General features: G+C 34.3%; 1 protein-coding gene and 1 long non-coding RNA gene across 2 annotated transcripts; both read left to right on the top strand.

Moving 5' to 3' along the window:
- Positions 1-391: 391 nt before the first annotated feature.
- Positions 392-5,102, top strand: LOC112796811 (protein decapping 5). The gene is made up of 8 exons (XM_025839436.3): positions 392-759; positions 1,794-1,894; positions 2,328-2,399; positions 2,474-3,490; positions 3,657-3,740; positions 4,058-4,255; positions 4,349-4,459; positions 4,531-5,102. The coding sequence occupies exons 1-8, from the start codon at positions 609-611 to the stop codon at positions 4,681-4,683; spliced, it is 1,887 nt and encodes a 628-aa protein (XP_025695221.1). The 5' UTR covers positions 392-608; the 3' UTR covers positions 4,684-5,102.
- Positions 5,103-5,695: 593 nt separating this feature from the next.
- Positions 5,696-8,424, top strand: LOC140184439 (uncharacterized). The gene is made up of 4 exons (XR_011881138.1): positions 5,696-6,227; positions 7,589-7,661; positions 7,738-7,782; positions 8,089-8,424. It is a non-coding gene; the product is annotated as an uncharacterized lncRNA (long non-coding RNA).
- Positions 8,425-15,817: the final 7,393 nt, after the last annotated feature.

The raw sequence follows: 15,817 nt of genomic DNA, 5'->3' as shown, positions 1-15,817 counted from the left end.
TAGTCTAACTTGAATTAAAATTTATTAAAAGATTTAATATTTTTTTTATAAAAAAATATTTTTAAAAGTAATTTTTTTTAAAAAATATTTTTTTAAAAAAAATTACATATATAATATACCAAAATTTAATATTTATAATAATATTTTAATTTTTAAAATATTTAAAATATACAAATCTTTTATCATAAAATATAACGAAATTTATAAAATTTAATAACTTTTAATTATTAAAAAATTATTTATATATTCATGTATATTTTAGTGGAATTAAACAGGCTAATTAAATTAATTTATAAACAAATTTTTAATTTATAAATAAATTTAATTTTTTTTATTTGTAAGTATTTTTTAATATAAAAAATTAAAGACTAATCCAGAGCGAATTCACGCTGTGTTTAAGGGTTTGGATTTTGGATAACCTATTTCCATCCTTAATCACCCTTTAATTTAATTTAATTTCTTTTGTGATGCTTTCTCTTCCTATTCCCCCAAATATACTCTTTTCCACTAACCCAGCGAACACCGATTGAACCCTAATTCATTCTTCGGTCACAGGCCCAGCACACCTCAGTTTATGGTTTTTGTTCTCTCCCTCGCAGGCTAAGGCTATGGCTTCCGACACTACCTCTTCTCGCTCGAGTTCTGCCGCAGATTCCTACATTGGCTGCTTGATCAGCTTGACCTCCAAGAGCGAGATCAGATACGAAGGTGTTCTTTACAACATCAACACCGATGAGTCCAGTATTGGCCTCAGAAACGGTACTTCTTCTCAAAACCCTTTCAATTTTCTGCTGAATTTGGTTTTCTGTGTCCCAGATCCTTGACAATAATGGTAACAGAATATAATTTTGAAATTCATGAGTTTTATGTTGTTTTGGGGTGTTCCAATGAAGAGTTGGATTTTCATTTATTTATTTATTTTATTAGTTTTGGAAGTAGGGGTGTCGTTTTCTTGTGTGGATTGAGCATGAGTTTGAATCTGAAAGCTTCGTATGATGGTATATGCTTCTTGTCATTCTGCTTTTAGTTGGTTTGGAAGCTTTGTGGTGGCTTGTCTAGGTTTTAGGTTTATGAATTGTTATGCTTCTCTTGCTGTTCCGTGGAATTTTTATTTGTTTATTGTGTGATTGTACAGTTTTTCTTATCTGACTATTAATGGGAAAAGGGTTAGTGAAGCTTCTGGGTACAATGATTATTTGTTCTGGAGGTAGGCAAGTGCTCCAAATTGCTGTTTTGTTTGAGCTTCGCTTACTTAAAATTGAAAGTTGTGTTTTCTGTAATGTATTGTAGTGTTTTTTCAGTGATTTGAATGCTTTGTGATAATCCGTCCGGGCTTTAGATTTTCTAAGTTGCGTTACTTTCTTTATTACCTGTGATTCTCGTTCTCAGTGGAGGACGAATTCGCTTTTGGACATTTAGTTGGGGTTTCCCTTTGGCGCCCCTCTTAATATTATGATTGTGACTTGTGACTTGTGAGTCTGTAGTTATGTGTCAGTAAGAACTGTCCCATGATACTGTAAGGGCAGCAGTAGAGAGTAGTTCTTTTTTCTGATTAGAATGTGTTATACGGGTTATGAAGAACATGAAGGCCATGGTAGTTGATGTCATGAATTTGAATGTATGAAATTGAATTTCCTTTTCAAGTCATGTTTCAACATTGAATTCTATTATTACTGTTAGTTCTTTGGTGTTTACTTAATTACTCAATGGCAAAAGTTTCTTCATATATTATTCACTGTCAAAAGCAGCTTTGGTGAACTGATACTTTGTCTTCGGGCTTGTCTGTGGTGCAGTGCGATCTTTTGGAACTGAAGGAAGAAAGAAAGATGGTCCACAGATTCCTCCAAGTGACAAGGTGTACGAGTATATATTATTCCGTGGGACTGACATCAAGGTATCATATACAGATCAAATTCGAGCACCTTATTGAATAGCTAATGATGTGTTGCCTGTTGTGTTAATTTGCTTTGGAAATAACTGCATGTGATTGTGTGATATTTTTTTTTCTCTGGGACGACTTGATAATACGAGAATTGGAATAATGGGTAATTGATGCAAAAATTGTGGCATTTATCTTCATCCCCAATAATGGGTAATTGGAATAATGGGACGACTTGTAGAGGTTTATTTCTGGTATTTGCCAGCAAATCATGTATCCTTACATTGAAGTGAACTAGGGAAGAAGCTTATTCAGATTTTTCTTATGCCATTTTATCGGATATTCTGATGATGTTATTACACAACGCCTGCTATATGTTACTGCATGACGACATTGAATAATTTATATGAACCAGATTGGTTGAAACATCTGTTAATTCTTTTTGCAGGATTTACAAGTTAAATCTTCTCCACCTGTCCAGCCTACACCACCAATAAATGCTGATCCAGCTATTATTCAGGTTGATGAGCAGCTTTTTGAATACAAAATGCATTGAACTAAAATCACATACTAACATGTGAAATTGCCTTGCAGTCTCAGTATCCTCGCCCAGTCACCAGCACATCTACAAATTTACCTCCTGTAACTGGATCTTTGACAGATTTTAGTTCTCAAAACACACAGCTAGGACTCCATGGATCAAATTATCAAGGAACCTTACCTTTATATCAACCTGGAGGGAACATAGGATCATGGGGAGCTTCTCCAAATGCCCCAAATTCAAATGGTGGTGGGCTTGCTATGCCACCAATGTATTGGCAGGGATATTATGGTGCTCCAAATGGGCTACCTCAGTTACAACAGCAATCTTTGCTTCGACCACCACCTGGGTTATCGATGCCTTCATCTATGCAACAGCCAATGCAGTTTCCCAATTATAGTCCTTCTTTGCCAGGTGCACCATCAAATTTGCCAGAACTCCCATCAGCTTTGCTCCCATTGGGTACTAGTTCTGCCAGTGTAACAGCCACTTCTATACCTCCATCTAATCTCCCATCAACTTTACCCCCATTGAATGCTATTTCTGCTAGTGTGACTGCCACTTCTATACTTCCATCTAATATGCCATCAACTTTGCTACCAGCTCCTTCTGCTACTCTTGCACCGGAAGCTTTGACAGTATCAGTTCCAAACAATATTGCTGCTGTTTCGCTACCAGCAGCCCCAGTCACCACTAACCTACCATCATTGACTCCTTTTACTAATGGTGCTCCCGATATAGGTGCTATAGTACCACCAGTCAACAGACCTAATGCAATTTCAGGTCCAAGCATGCTATATCAAAATGCATCCCCACTAACCCCTGGCCTTGTTGGATCATCAAATTCTATCCATATGGAAGCACCAGCCCCACCTCTGGTAACACCAGGTCAACTGTTGCAGTCTGGACCAACTGTAGTATCTTCATCTCAGCCTTCTCAAACTCCTCATAAGGATGTTGAGGTGGTTCCTGTGTCATCAACATTACCTCCAGAGACATCTGTGCCAGTTTCTGCTGAAACTCAGCCACCAATACTGCCACTGCCAGTAACGTCACGACCTAATCACAGGGTACTTTTCTTTCTCTCTCTTGTTAATTACTTAAATGATATCACAGATTTTATTGGGTTGCTGTTTTTAGTTTCAGTAATAGCGGCAACCAAAATAGTTGAGCATATTATCATTTTGTTTTTTATCTGGGAAAATGCTCTTGACATAATTGTTCATGGTTCTTAAGCCTGGGGGAGCTCCTATGCATACTCAACATGGATATGGATACAGGGGACGTGGAAGTGGAGGTGGAAGAGGAAGGGGGACAGGGGTAATGCTCTACTCAACACTTTCTTTTTATTGCATCATGCTAACCTGACTTGTTATCAGATTTTTGAATTTTCAAGTTAATTTCAGGATTGTTTTGGGGCAATATGGTAGTTATGCTTTTAACTTTAGAATTTACACACTTTTAACTTGTCGTGGTGTTGGAAATTTTTTTTTATTCGATTGGATGTTGAGCAATTTGATGAGATGACTAACTATGCCTGTTGTTGCCCTCTCACTAAATTGATGCTTTTACATAGATAACTTCCGAGATTGTAACACCCATTTTAGGTATTGTAAACTTGGGTTAATGCTTTACAGGGTTCACGTCCAGTTGCAAAATTCACTGAAGACTTTGATTTCATGGCAATGAATGAGAAGTTCAAAAAGGATGAAGTATGGGGTCATCTAGGTAAAAGCAATAAGTCCCATTCGAAAGATAGAGATGGCGAGGACGCCAGCGATGAAGATGATAGTCAAGATGAAGACAATGGTGATACATCAAAAATGGACGTTAAGGTAAATTTTCTTACCACTGTGTAACTGAATGCTGTCAATTATGTTGAGAATGTAATTTGTTATCCTATGACTGTTTTTTCATTGTTTCCACAGCCTGTTTATAACAAGGATGATTTCTTCGACAAGCTTTCATGTAACGCCCTTGATCATGACTCGCAAAACGGAAGGGTTAGATATTCTGAACAAATCAAGATCGATACTGAGGTAATATATATTTTGGTTTGACCTCATTTTCATGGACAATGTTCAATTTTTATACTACCTTTGTGTTGCAGACTTTTGGTGATTTTTCAAGGCACCGTGGTGGCTGGGGAGGCCGTGGTCCTGGCCGTGGTGGACGCTCTCGAGGCGGTGGTTATTATGGAAGGGGTTATGGTTATGGCTATGCTGGAAGAGGAAGGGGACGCGGCATGCCTAATCGTCCATAGGTGGCAGCAATAGCCATCTTTTCATCAAGTCGTGGTGGTGGTGTGGATCATATTCCAAGTCAAGCCACCCACTGAAGCACTGTTTCTTGAGGCTACGCTTCAATATGTGTTTTCTCTCTTCCTGTTTGGGCACATAATAAGTAGGACAGTTATTTCTTGTTGTCTAGCCCTCTTGTTAAGTTCTCTACTCAAATGATCCTGTCCTGATGGAAAGGTGTTTCTACCCATTTTATTTTTAGTTCATGATCAGGAAGAAAGAAAAGTTTAGACTTTAGACTAGTGTCTTGTGATGCATTGTTTATGCATCTAAACAATAGCGATTTTTCAATTTCAGGGATATGTCTTATGTTGTATTGTACTATTGTTTGCATTGTAAATGCAAGTTTCAGGTTTTGTTATTGAAGTGGCAGATTCTAACATTTGGACCATCATTGTAGAAGCCAGCTGATTTGTTTTTGGTTAATCTCAGGCACTAATATTACATCCCTTTGATTACATTTCCCAATGGGCTCTTTGGAAGCATATTCCATTCTACATTTCGATAATCCCTTTTGGTTAAGCACAAAGTGAAAAAACTACTCAACATGAAAACATGTCCCTATGTAGTGTTTCATGGATTTCTTGTGCTTTTTGACGACAATGAGGATAAGAATCCCACCTTGGCAATTGGAAACTCCATTTGTGTGTGGGTGAAGTATTACATTGTTATAAAAATTTCATTTCTATGGGAATTAAAGATATCCAAGGGCAAGGTAGGAATTGAAATAATGTTTGGATTTCGGAATCAAATTTGTTTAGGAATAGCTTTTCAAATTTTGAACTAAATATGAAAATATGATATTTTCATTTTAAAATTTATAAGAATTATTTATAATTCCTCCAACTATACACACCCTAGAGATTTTCTTTGTGGGTCAGTTATCTTCAAGTTCACAACATTCAAACAAGAGTGTTTTTTCGTTTTTTTTTCTTGGTGAACATAGATCCGAAAAGGGTAAAAAAAGATGAAGACAAACTGAAACTATACTGGACTTTTAAGAAGCAGTGTTACTCAAAAACAAGGTTCTGAAAATCAGTTCGAATCATTTGGTCGAACTGTGAACCGATAAGATTTGCAGTTCGGTTAGAAATTATAATAACTAGATTTAAAAATCGTTGTTGAATTGCCGAATCGGCTGAGAACCAGTTGGTCGAATCGAAACGGGGAATTTCTCCAAACAGCGCCATTTCTCACTTCAAAGAAACCCTAACCAAACTGTAGCACTCACTCACTCACTCACTCACTCTGCCTTCTTCTCATCTCAAGCTCCTCCCTCACTCCCTCACTTCCGTCCAGTCACCGCCCTGTTACTGCCGCCGTCAACTTCTGAAAGCGGCTTTCCCCACTACTGTCATCTTCACCACCGATTGAATTTCGAAGCCACTGTCCCGCCGCGCCTCGTGCCTCTATTATGCAGCCACTCTCCCATCGCGCCAGCTCTGTTCCACCGTCTCCATACCTTCAGCGGAGTCAGCTCTGTTCCATCGCAACCCTTCCCTCGAAGGTATTTTTATTTTTGTAACTGTAATTGTGGTTTTAGTTTGTTAGTTAATCAGTTAATCTGTGATTTGATTCTAATATTCTTGATTCCAACCTTGCTGCTGTTAATTTTTTATTGTCTCACTGTAATTGTGGTTTTAGTTTGGTAGTTAATTTGTGATTTAATTATGATATTCTTGATTCTAACCTTGCTGTTGTTAATTTTTTTATTGTGTATTGGAGTCTAATTATCTATGTTGAGATTAATGGGTTGCTGTAAGTCTGTAATATTGTTATTGGATTGTATTGTTACATACGATTGTTATTGGATTAGTGTCTACTCTGACACAGATTGCCAAGTCGCATGCCATTCTTATTCGTAGTCATATAAATTGAATTAGTTCTACAATTCAATTGTTGATCATGAACAAGTATATATGATATCAACTTAAATATTCCTTGATTAATCCTAAAATCCACTATAACTCTAATCAAAGGATAAGGAATAAGGAGCTAAGGACTAAAGTAAAAGTTGAACTGAGTTTTAACATAATTCAGCATCAATATTTATTTATTGGAGATAAAATACCATTTTAGAACCCAAATAGTTTCACACTGCTTGCTTCTCAATCTATTTACAATCATGTCAGAAAACATGCACAAACATATATGAATGATAGAGGAGTGTGATTGCAGCCATGTATCTATACACTTATTTTATGCTTTTATTTTCTTAATTTGATAACAAATAATATGGTTATGAGATTGTAACTTGTAGATGAATGGTGGAAGTTGTTTGGTGGTTCTGCTCCATATTTACAAAACATGGCAGTTTATGTTTAGCTGTTGACAAATTTAGATGTTGGCATTTTATATTTTTTTTTTTGTTATTTGACTTTTGAGTTTGTCTTTGAATAAGATTATAACATTGTGGTTTATGTAGTACTTTTTATTTGGATGATATTTTAAAATTTATATCAGACTATAATTATATTTTAGTATGTTTATTTATATTTTATTATTATTTTATTATAAAACGATTTTATCGGTTGAATCAAGATCAAATCGATTGAACCAGTAAACCAGTGAATTAGTAACTACAGTGGTTCGATGATGGATTCGGTTCTCAAAACCTTGCTCATAAAAGCCAACTATATAACATTATTTCGGCATAGCCACTCCACTAAATTCATATCAAATGTAGCAGGATTTTTTCACTATCATAAATGCAGCTTTATTAGCCTTCCTTTGAATTAGTTCAAAAATAAAAATAGACGTTTCAAGCTCTTCGTTGCTTCAATTCAAAAAGTTTTATTTATAATTAACTTTTCTTGATGGTCATTCGGCACTCTTAAATTGTTAACAAGAAGGAACATCTCTATAAAGTCTATTTTGCAGATGACATTCTTAAACTGAGATTCTGATACCATGATCAATGAGTAACAATGGATAGGATAGGGTAAGATTTGAATCCAACGCTAATCCTATTTGCGAGTTGAATTTGTTACTAAAACTCAATTCTATTCTATTCACAGGTTGAGAACAACCAAGTCCTAATCCTACCTGCAGTCAACCCATGGGTATTTGACTCTACTCAAAGATTTTCACAAATATACAATATTATTATATAACTTAATCAACATGCAAATTAAAAATTCAATATCATCCTACAAACAACACAATTGTCCCATAAACAACATAATCATCAAATGTTCAATTCTACATAAAAATCTTTACTTAAATTAATAACACAAACACAAATAAAATGTGATAGTAGAAATTCCGTAAAATCACTGCATGTCCTGTGTACACTGGTTCAACTGTCTACGGACATAGCTTCTTGAAAATGGTATAACTAAGGTGCTGAAACTAATATTTTTTAGCAGGTGCTGAAATGAGCTGGCTACGCTATATAATAAACGCATGTTGCTGTTTGTGTGACAAGGGAAGCTGTTCGTGTGACAAGGGAAAATCAAAAGGTAAGTGGAAAAAGCATAATACAGTAATTAGTCAGCATGGTGTTGGTAATTAAACCAAAAAATTTGTATAAATTGAGGTGGTTATAGCTTGTTAATTTTTATTACAATTGGGTTTTGCCATTTTTTGTTACAGTGAGATTTTTTGGTAAGTAGGTAGACTGGACTTACATTGTGTAGGAATGATCCAATATTTTGAAAATAAACACTTTAATACTAATACATTAACTAATATTCCTACATAAATTAACTAACTTAGTTCATAAATTCAAGAAAAAAAAACTTACTTCATAAATTCTTATTTAATAATAAATGATTAAATTGTTATCAAATAAACTAAATATTTTATTTTTCAAAATATCAACTAAAATAATATATTTACAAATTGAACTTTTAATTTTTTAATATTATAAAATATTTTTTTACTGATTTAAATTGGTTATCCTCCAATACAGTTAATTGAATAATAACATTTTCACTCATTTAACGAAACACAATCTAATTAATTTTATTTTTAAATTATAAAATTAAATTTTTTTTATAGTTTTTATTTTTAAATCATTTAATTCATACTCAATTTTTTCCTAATTTTAAATTAATATTTATTAATTTTAAAATTATAAGACAACTTTTTTTTTCCAAAAACCAAATATATATCACTAGCAATATAAACACATTGTATGACTATGTTTATTTTCATATTGCGTACTTACTGCATATTACTAATTTTAAATATTTATTTTTTATTTAATTAAATAAAAAATAAAACATAACAAATATACGTCACTAACAATACAAGCACATTGTATGGCTACGTTAATTTTCATATTGCACTTCCATTACACTATACACACTAAATGTGTTTGAAGGATTACGAGGACAACGTGAATGGCTTGTAAGTATATATGCCACACCTTGATATTTATATAGTTGTAGTATTAATTATAAGAACAAAATTTAGAAATTTGATGAAAATTATAAATTGGACTAGACAACATAGTTATTATATCACTCATTTTCTAACATAGTTATAATAAATCTTTGTAATGCTTCAAATATTTGTTATGCTTAATTTTTTTTATTTAATTAAAATTAGTAGTATGCAGTAAGTACGCAATATGAAAATAAATGTAGCCATACAATGTGCTTATATTGTTAGTGATATATATTTGATTTTGGAAAAAAAAGTTGTCTTATAATTTTAAAATTAATAAATATTAATTTAAAATTAGAAAAAAATTGAGTATGAATTAAATGATTTAAAAATAAAAATTATAAAAAAATTTAATTTTATAATTTAAAAATAAAATTAATTAGATTATGTTTCGTTAAATGAGTGAGAATGTTATTATTCAATTAACTGTATTAAATCATTGTTAATAGGTTGATTCAATGTGTATTAGAGGATAACCAATTTAAATCAATAAAAAATATTTTATAATATTAAAAAATTAAAAATTCGATCTGTAAATACGTTAGTTTAGTTGATATTTTAAAAGATAAAATATTTAGTTTATTTGATAACAATTTAACCATTTATTATTAAATAAGAATTTATGAAGTAAGTTTTTTTTCTTGAATTTATGAACTAAGTTAGCTAATTTATGTAGGAGTATTAGTTAATGTATTAGTATTAAAATGTTTATTTTCAAAATATTGGATCATTCCTACACAATATAAGCCCAATATACCTGCTTATCAAAAAATCTCACTGTAACAAAAAAAGGAAAAACCCAATTGTAATAAAAATTAACAAGTTATAACCACTTCAGTTTATACAAACTTTTTGATTTAATTACCCGACACCATTCTTTAATTATCCGACACTATCCTGACCAATTACTGTATTCTGCTATTTCCACTTACTTCCTGATTTCCTTTTGTCATACCAACAGCTTTCCTTGTCAAACCAACAACAACAGACGTTTATTATATAGCGTGGCCGGCTTATTTCAGCACCAGCTGAAAAATATTAGTTTCAGCACCATAACTTTTTCTCTAAAACTCCAATCATCTCAAATTTTAACTGGACATACTAGTCATCCTACGCTTTCATTGGCCACTGATTGAACCCAAAAACACATCCAAAAGTGGAAGTTATGCACATGAGAAGTTACTGGTTTAAAACAGAAAATTCTGTTTTTAATGCAGAAAGTGTTAATTTTCCAAAATTCATAACTTTTAGTCCAAAACTCCAATAATTATGAGAATTTTAAGGTACAAACTAGATACTCTAAAATTTCACCTAAAGTTAGTTGCATACCAATTGAATTTCTATATTGATACCAGTAATTCTACCAAGTTACTGGTGTAACTCCTAACTCAGTCTAATACTGTCTAGACCAAATAATGAGCTTATCACTTTTCTAGTGACATAACTTTCAATCTAAAAATTGAATTGCTCTGAAAATTAAACTCATCAATATAGACATCCCAATCTTTTATTTGTCTTTGGAACTAACTAAAAAATTATTTTAATTAAGAGATAAGCAGAGTTGAAGTTACTAATATAAAATCTGAAAAACTGATTTTTTAGCAGTGAACAACAAAATCTAAAAAGTCACATCTTCCACTCTACAACTTCAAAAATTTATGAAATTTTAAGAAAATGAAATAGACTTCTCAAGGTTTCATAAAAACCTAGTTTCATTATTTTTGGATGTCTAGATTGAGAGCAGAAATTCAAGGAAGTTATTTGAACTGCTACAACAAATTCTGTAGCATCTAATTTGGACTCTTCATGGTCATTTTTACTTTCCTAGACTTCTAACCCTGATTAACTCCTGATTTTATCCTCTTTTAGTTACTTAAACTTGTTTATCTATGTATCACAGCCCCAAGAGCTCAGATCTTATTATTCTCATTAGTCTCATATCGCATATTCATACAAGTACATATATACATCAATTTTCTGCACAATAAAATAGCAAACATCATCATCATAATCATCATGCATACACATTTATCATCAAAAGATACCAGCAATATAATCACACACAAAAGGATTATATCTAGCCTAACCCGTACTTTCTTGGTATCCAATATTTCTTAAGATTCTGTCCTTAGCTTTCTCTCGGCAAGGAATCCTAGTACATCATCAAGAAAACAATTTTTACATCACAAGGCCATGAGGGCCAAAATCATGATCACAATTCAAGAATAAAATTCTCACCCTCTAGCTTGAATGTGTGGCTACATTAGATGATCTTGAAGGGTTTTGAGCGGTTGATTAAGCTAGAAACAAAGAAGCAAAATAAGGTATAGGAAGAAGGCTTTGAACCAAATGGATGAAGAGAAGAAAGTGATGGTGTTTCTACTTACCTAGCTGATTTTTCATGAAACAAAAGGGTTTGGTGAAGCTAGTTCTTCCTCCTCCTAGCTTCAGGGATGGCTGGCTCTTCACTCTTTGCTTTACTTACTAAACTCAAGAATGATAGTGATGAGATAAAGAGAAGCTGCTCTTGTCTTCCTCTCACTATTGGTTCTCACTTACTCGCTCACTACTCTCGGTGATCTCTTCCTATCTTGCTATTCCCTTCTTAAGGTGGGATGAAAGGATGTTATGTTGCCACCAATGTTACACTTGTTTAGTTGTATGTTCACCATTATTAATTGCTCACAAAAGAATCTGATTGCTTGGCTAACTCTTGGAGGGAACTTGACTAGCACAGTGAGAGAAGAGAGAATGTAGTTAAGTGTGGTTAAGTAGAGAGAGAGAGTGGTTTAAGTTAGAGGAGAGAGAAAGAGTGATTAAGAAGTGTGATTATGTATTAATTTTCTAGATAATATATCTATGTTTTTCTTTGATTAAATTAAAGATGTGGTGATTAATCAAGACAATTGATTAAACTTGTGGTAAAGATCAATCCGTAGAATAATTAATCACAATGGTATTGAAAATACTCAAAATTGCGCCACTAGAAAATACGCAAAAATTACCATGCAGAAAATCGGGTTCTTACACTTACAATGTGAAGATACACTTAGGTGAGAGGAAATTGAACTATGTTAGGTTTAGAAAATCGGGTTCTTACACTTAGAATGTGAAGATACACTTAGGTGAGAGGAAATTGAACTATGTTAGGTTTAGGGTTTAGTGTCATAGGATAACCTTTGCGTTGTAGGGCATTCGAAGCTCTTTCTAGGACCATTCTATTTTCAAAACCGTCTGGGTGGTGTTGGGATCGGAGGTGCTATCATAGGCATCTATGTCAGTGGAATGTTGGAATTTGTTCGGGACAACCTTGTTTATAATTTCCGAAAAAAATGGATGGGAGTCTCTTGCTAGGTATCCAGGTGGCATCTGACTTGGCATAAGAGTGTCCCGAGGTTTCTATCTGAGTTTGGCAATAAGAATGTTGTTAGCTTTCGGCTATGACTTCTTGTTGTGAGTATTCTCATCATTCTCTTTCACTTTCTCAGCAATGGCCTATGCTTGAGCCTGATTTTGAGCATTCTTTTCTATTCTCTAGGTGGTTCTCTAACTAGATCTAAGACTCATGTTATTATTTCTAGAGAAAAGTGAGAAGGCAATCCTACTGATGCGTGAGCATCTTATACTATTTTTTCTCTAAACTTGGGCGTTTAGCGCCCAAGAAAGAGTAGCCCCAGTGTTGAATGCCCAAAACTGGTATTCAACGCCAACCAGGGAGCAAAAACCAGCGAGCTCACTTCTCCTATGGGCGTTCAACGCCCAGAATTAAAGTTGAAGGCCAGGAAGCAGTTCAAACACTCACCAAGTGGTCCCAAAGTGGATTTTAACACTCCTTAGTTTATTTTATCTTATCCTTGTAACTTTTAAATTTAAATTAACATCTTTTAGGTCTAGTATTTACTATTTAAAGAAGATATCACTTAGGTTTACAGACACATTACTTCAGATCTTCTTCTTTGTTTTTCTTGTAAGTCATGAGCAAGTAAACCTTCTGGTTAGGTTAGGAGCTCTGTTTATTCCTATCGAATAATATTATTACTTTTCTATTTTAATATAAAAGACTTTTCCAAAATTGTAAAATCTTTGTGCAATCTTTTAGCTACTGACACTCCTTTTATTTTCGGCAAAGATTGCCTGCATGCCTTCGAAACTTTAAAAGCAAAGCTTGTCTCTGCACCTATCATTTTTGCACCCAATTGTACCCTTTCGTTCGAACTAATGTGCGATGCTAGTGATTATGCCATTGGAGCAGTTCTGGGGCAGAGACATGATAAGCTTATGAATGTCATTTATTACGCTAGTCGCATTTTGAATGATGCTCAAAGAAACTACACCACCACAGAGAAGGAACTACTAGCAGTTATCTATGCCATTGATAAGTTCAGATCCTATTTAATTGGTTCCAAGATTATTGTTTTCATTGACCATGATGCTCTTAAGTACATTCTAACCAAGCAGGATTCTAAACTAAGGTTGATCAGATGGGTGCTACTCCTTCAGGTATTTGACATTGAGATCAGGGACAGAAGGGGATCAGAGAACCAGGTGGCTGACCATCTATCCAGGATCGAGCCTGAGGAGGGTATGCCACCTCCTTCTACTGTTGTATCAGAGAACTTCCTGGATGAGCAGTTTTTTGCAGTTCAAAGAGCACCATAGTTTGCAGACATTGCAAACTATAAAGCCATGAGATTCATCCCCAAAGAGTACACCAAATAGCAAGTCAGAAAACTTTTTCATGATGCGAAATACTACTTGTGGGATGAACCCTACCTCTTTAAGAGATGCTTAGATGGGATAATCAGGCCTTGTGTCTCAGAGGAGGAAGCCCAGCAGGTTCTTGATGAGCGGATATTTTATACGCTTTTTGGGGGTAATTTCATGTAGATTTTAGCATGTTTTTATTAGTTTTTAAGAGAATTTTATTAGTTTTTAAGCAAAAATCATATTTCTGGAATTTACTATGAGTTTGTGTGTTTTTCTGTGATTTCAAGTATTTTCTGGCTGAAATTGAGGGAGCTGAGCAAAAATCTGATTTAGGCTGAAAAAGGACTGCTGATGTTGTTAGATTCTGACCTCCCTGCACTCGGAATGAATTTTTTGGAGTTACAGGAGTCTAATTGGTGCGCTCTCAATTGGGTTGGAAAGTAGACATCCAGCGCTTTCCATCAATATATAATAGTTCATACTTTGCGCGAAGATAGATGACGTAAACTGGCGTTTAACGCCAGTTCCATGTTGCAGTCTGGCGTCCAGCGCCAGAAACACGTCACGAACCAGAGTTGAACGCCAGAAACACGTTACAACTTGGCGTTCAACTCCAGAAATAGCCCAAGCACGTGAGAAACTTAAGTCTCAGCCCCACATCAAGTGGGCCCCAGAAGTGGATTTCTGCACTATCCATCTTAGTTTACTCATTCTCTGTAAACCTAGGTTACTAGTTTATTAGTATTTAAACAACTTTTAGAGACTTATTTTGTATCTCATGACATTTTTAGATCTGAAATTTGTACCTTTTGGCAGCATGTGTCTCTAAACCCCATTGTTGGGGGTGAGGAGCTCTACAGCGTCTCGATGAATTAATGCAATTATTTCTGTTTCTCATTCAAATATGCTTGTTCCTATCTAAGATGTTCATTCGCGCTTCACTATGAAGGAGGTGATGATCCGTGACATTCATCACCTTCCTCACCCCATGAACGTGTGTCTGACAACCACCTCCGTTCTACATCAGATTGAATGAGTATCTCTTAGATTCCTTAATCAGAATCTTCGTGGTATAAGTTGGAATTGATGGCGGCATTCATGAGAATCCAAAAAGTCTAAACCTTGTCTGTGGTATTCCGAGTAGGATTTTGGGATTGGATGACTGTGACGAGTTTCAAACTCGCGAGTGTTGGGCGTGATGACAAACGCAAAAGAATCAATGGATTCTATTCCGACATGATCGAGGACCAACAGCTGATTAGCCGTGCTGTGACAGAGCATTTGGACCGTTTTCACTGAGAGGATGGGAAGTAGCCATTGACAACGGTGACACCCTACATATAGCTAGCCATGGAAGGAGCCTTGCAAATTCTGAAAGTAAGAAAGCAGTATGTTGCAGAGATTCAGAGGACAAAGCATCTCTAAAACTCCAACATATTCTCCATTATTAAGTAACAATTATTTATTTTATGCTCTTTTATTTTTCGTAATTCAAACTGATAATTATAATTGATATCTTGACTAAGAATAATAAAATAACCATAGCTTGCTTCAAGCCAACAATCTCCGTGGGATTCGACCCATACTCACGTAAGGTATTACTTGTACGACCCAGTACACTTGCTGGTTAGTTGTGCGAAGTTGTAAGAAATCTTGATTTTGATATTGGCATCACAATTTCGTGCACCAAGATTTTGGCGCCGTTGCCGGGATTGCTTGAGTTTGAACAACTAAAGGTTTATTTTGTTGCTTAGATTAGGAATATAGTATTGATGCTATAGAATCATTAAATTTGGGTCCTTTAATTTCTCCTCAATTTTTTGAAAATATTACTTGTCCCTATTAATTTTTAATTTTTCGTGAATTAGTGTCTTGTTCTAAGTTTGGTGTCAATTGCATATTTTATATTACCCTTTTAAATTTTCGAATTAGTGATCTTTGTTTTTCCTTGATCTTCAAATTGTTCTTGTCAATTTTTCTTGTTTGATCTTTGGTTTG

This window comes from Arachis hypogaea, chromosome 4 (genome assembly GCF_003086295.3).
Source record: "Arachis hypogaea cultivar Tifrunner chromosome 4, arahy.Tifrunner.gnm2.J5K5, whole genome shotgun sequence".
Lineage (NCBI taxonomy): Eukaryota > Viridiplantae > Streptophyta > Magnoliopsida > Fabales > Fabaceae > Arachis > Arachis hypogaea.
The sequence above is the reverse complement of the archived record's forward strand: the minus strand, read 5'-3'. Positions and strand labels throughout refer to the sequence as shown.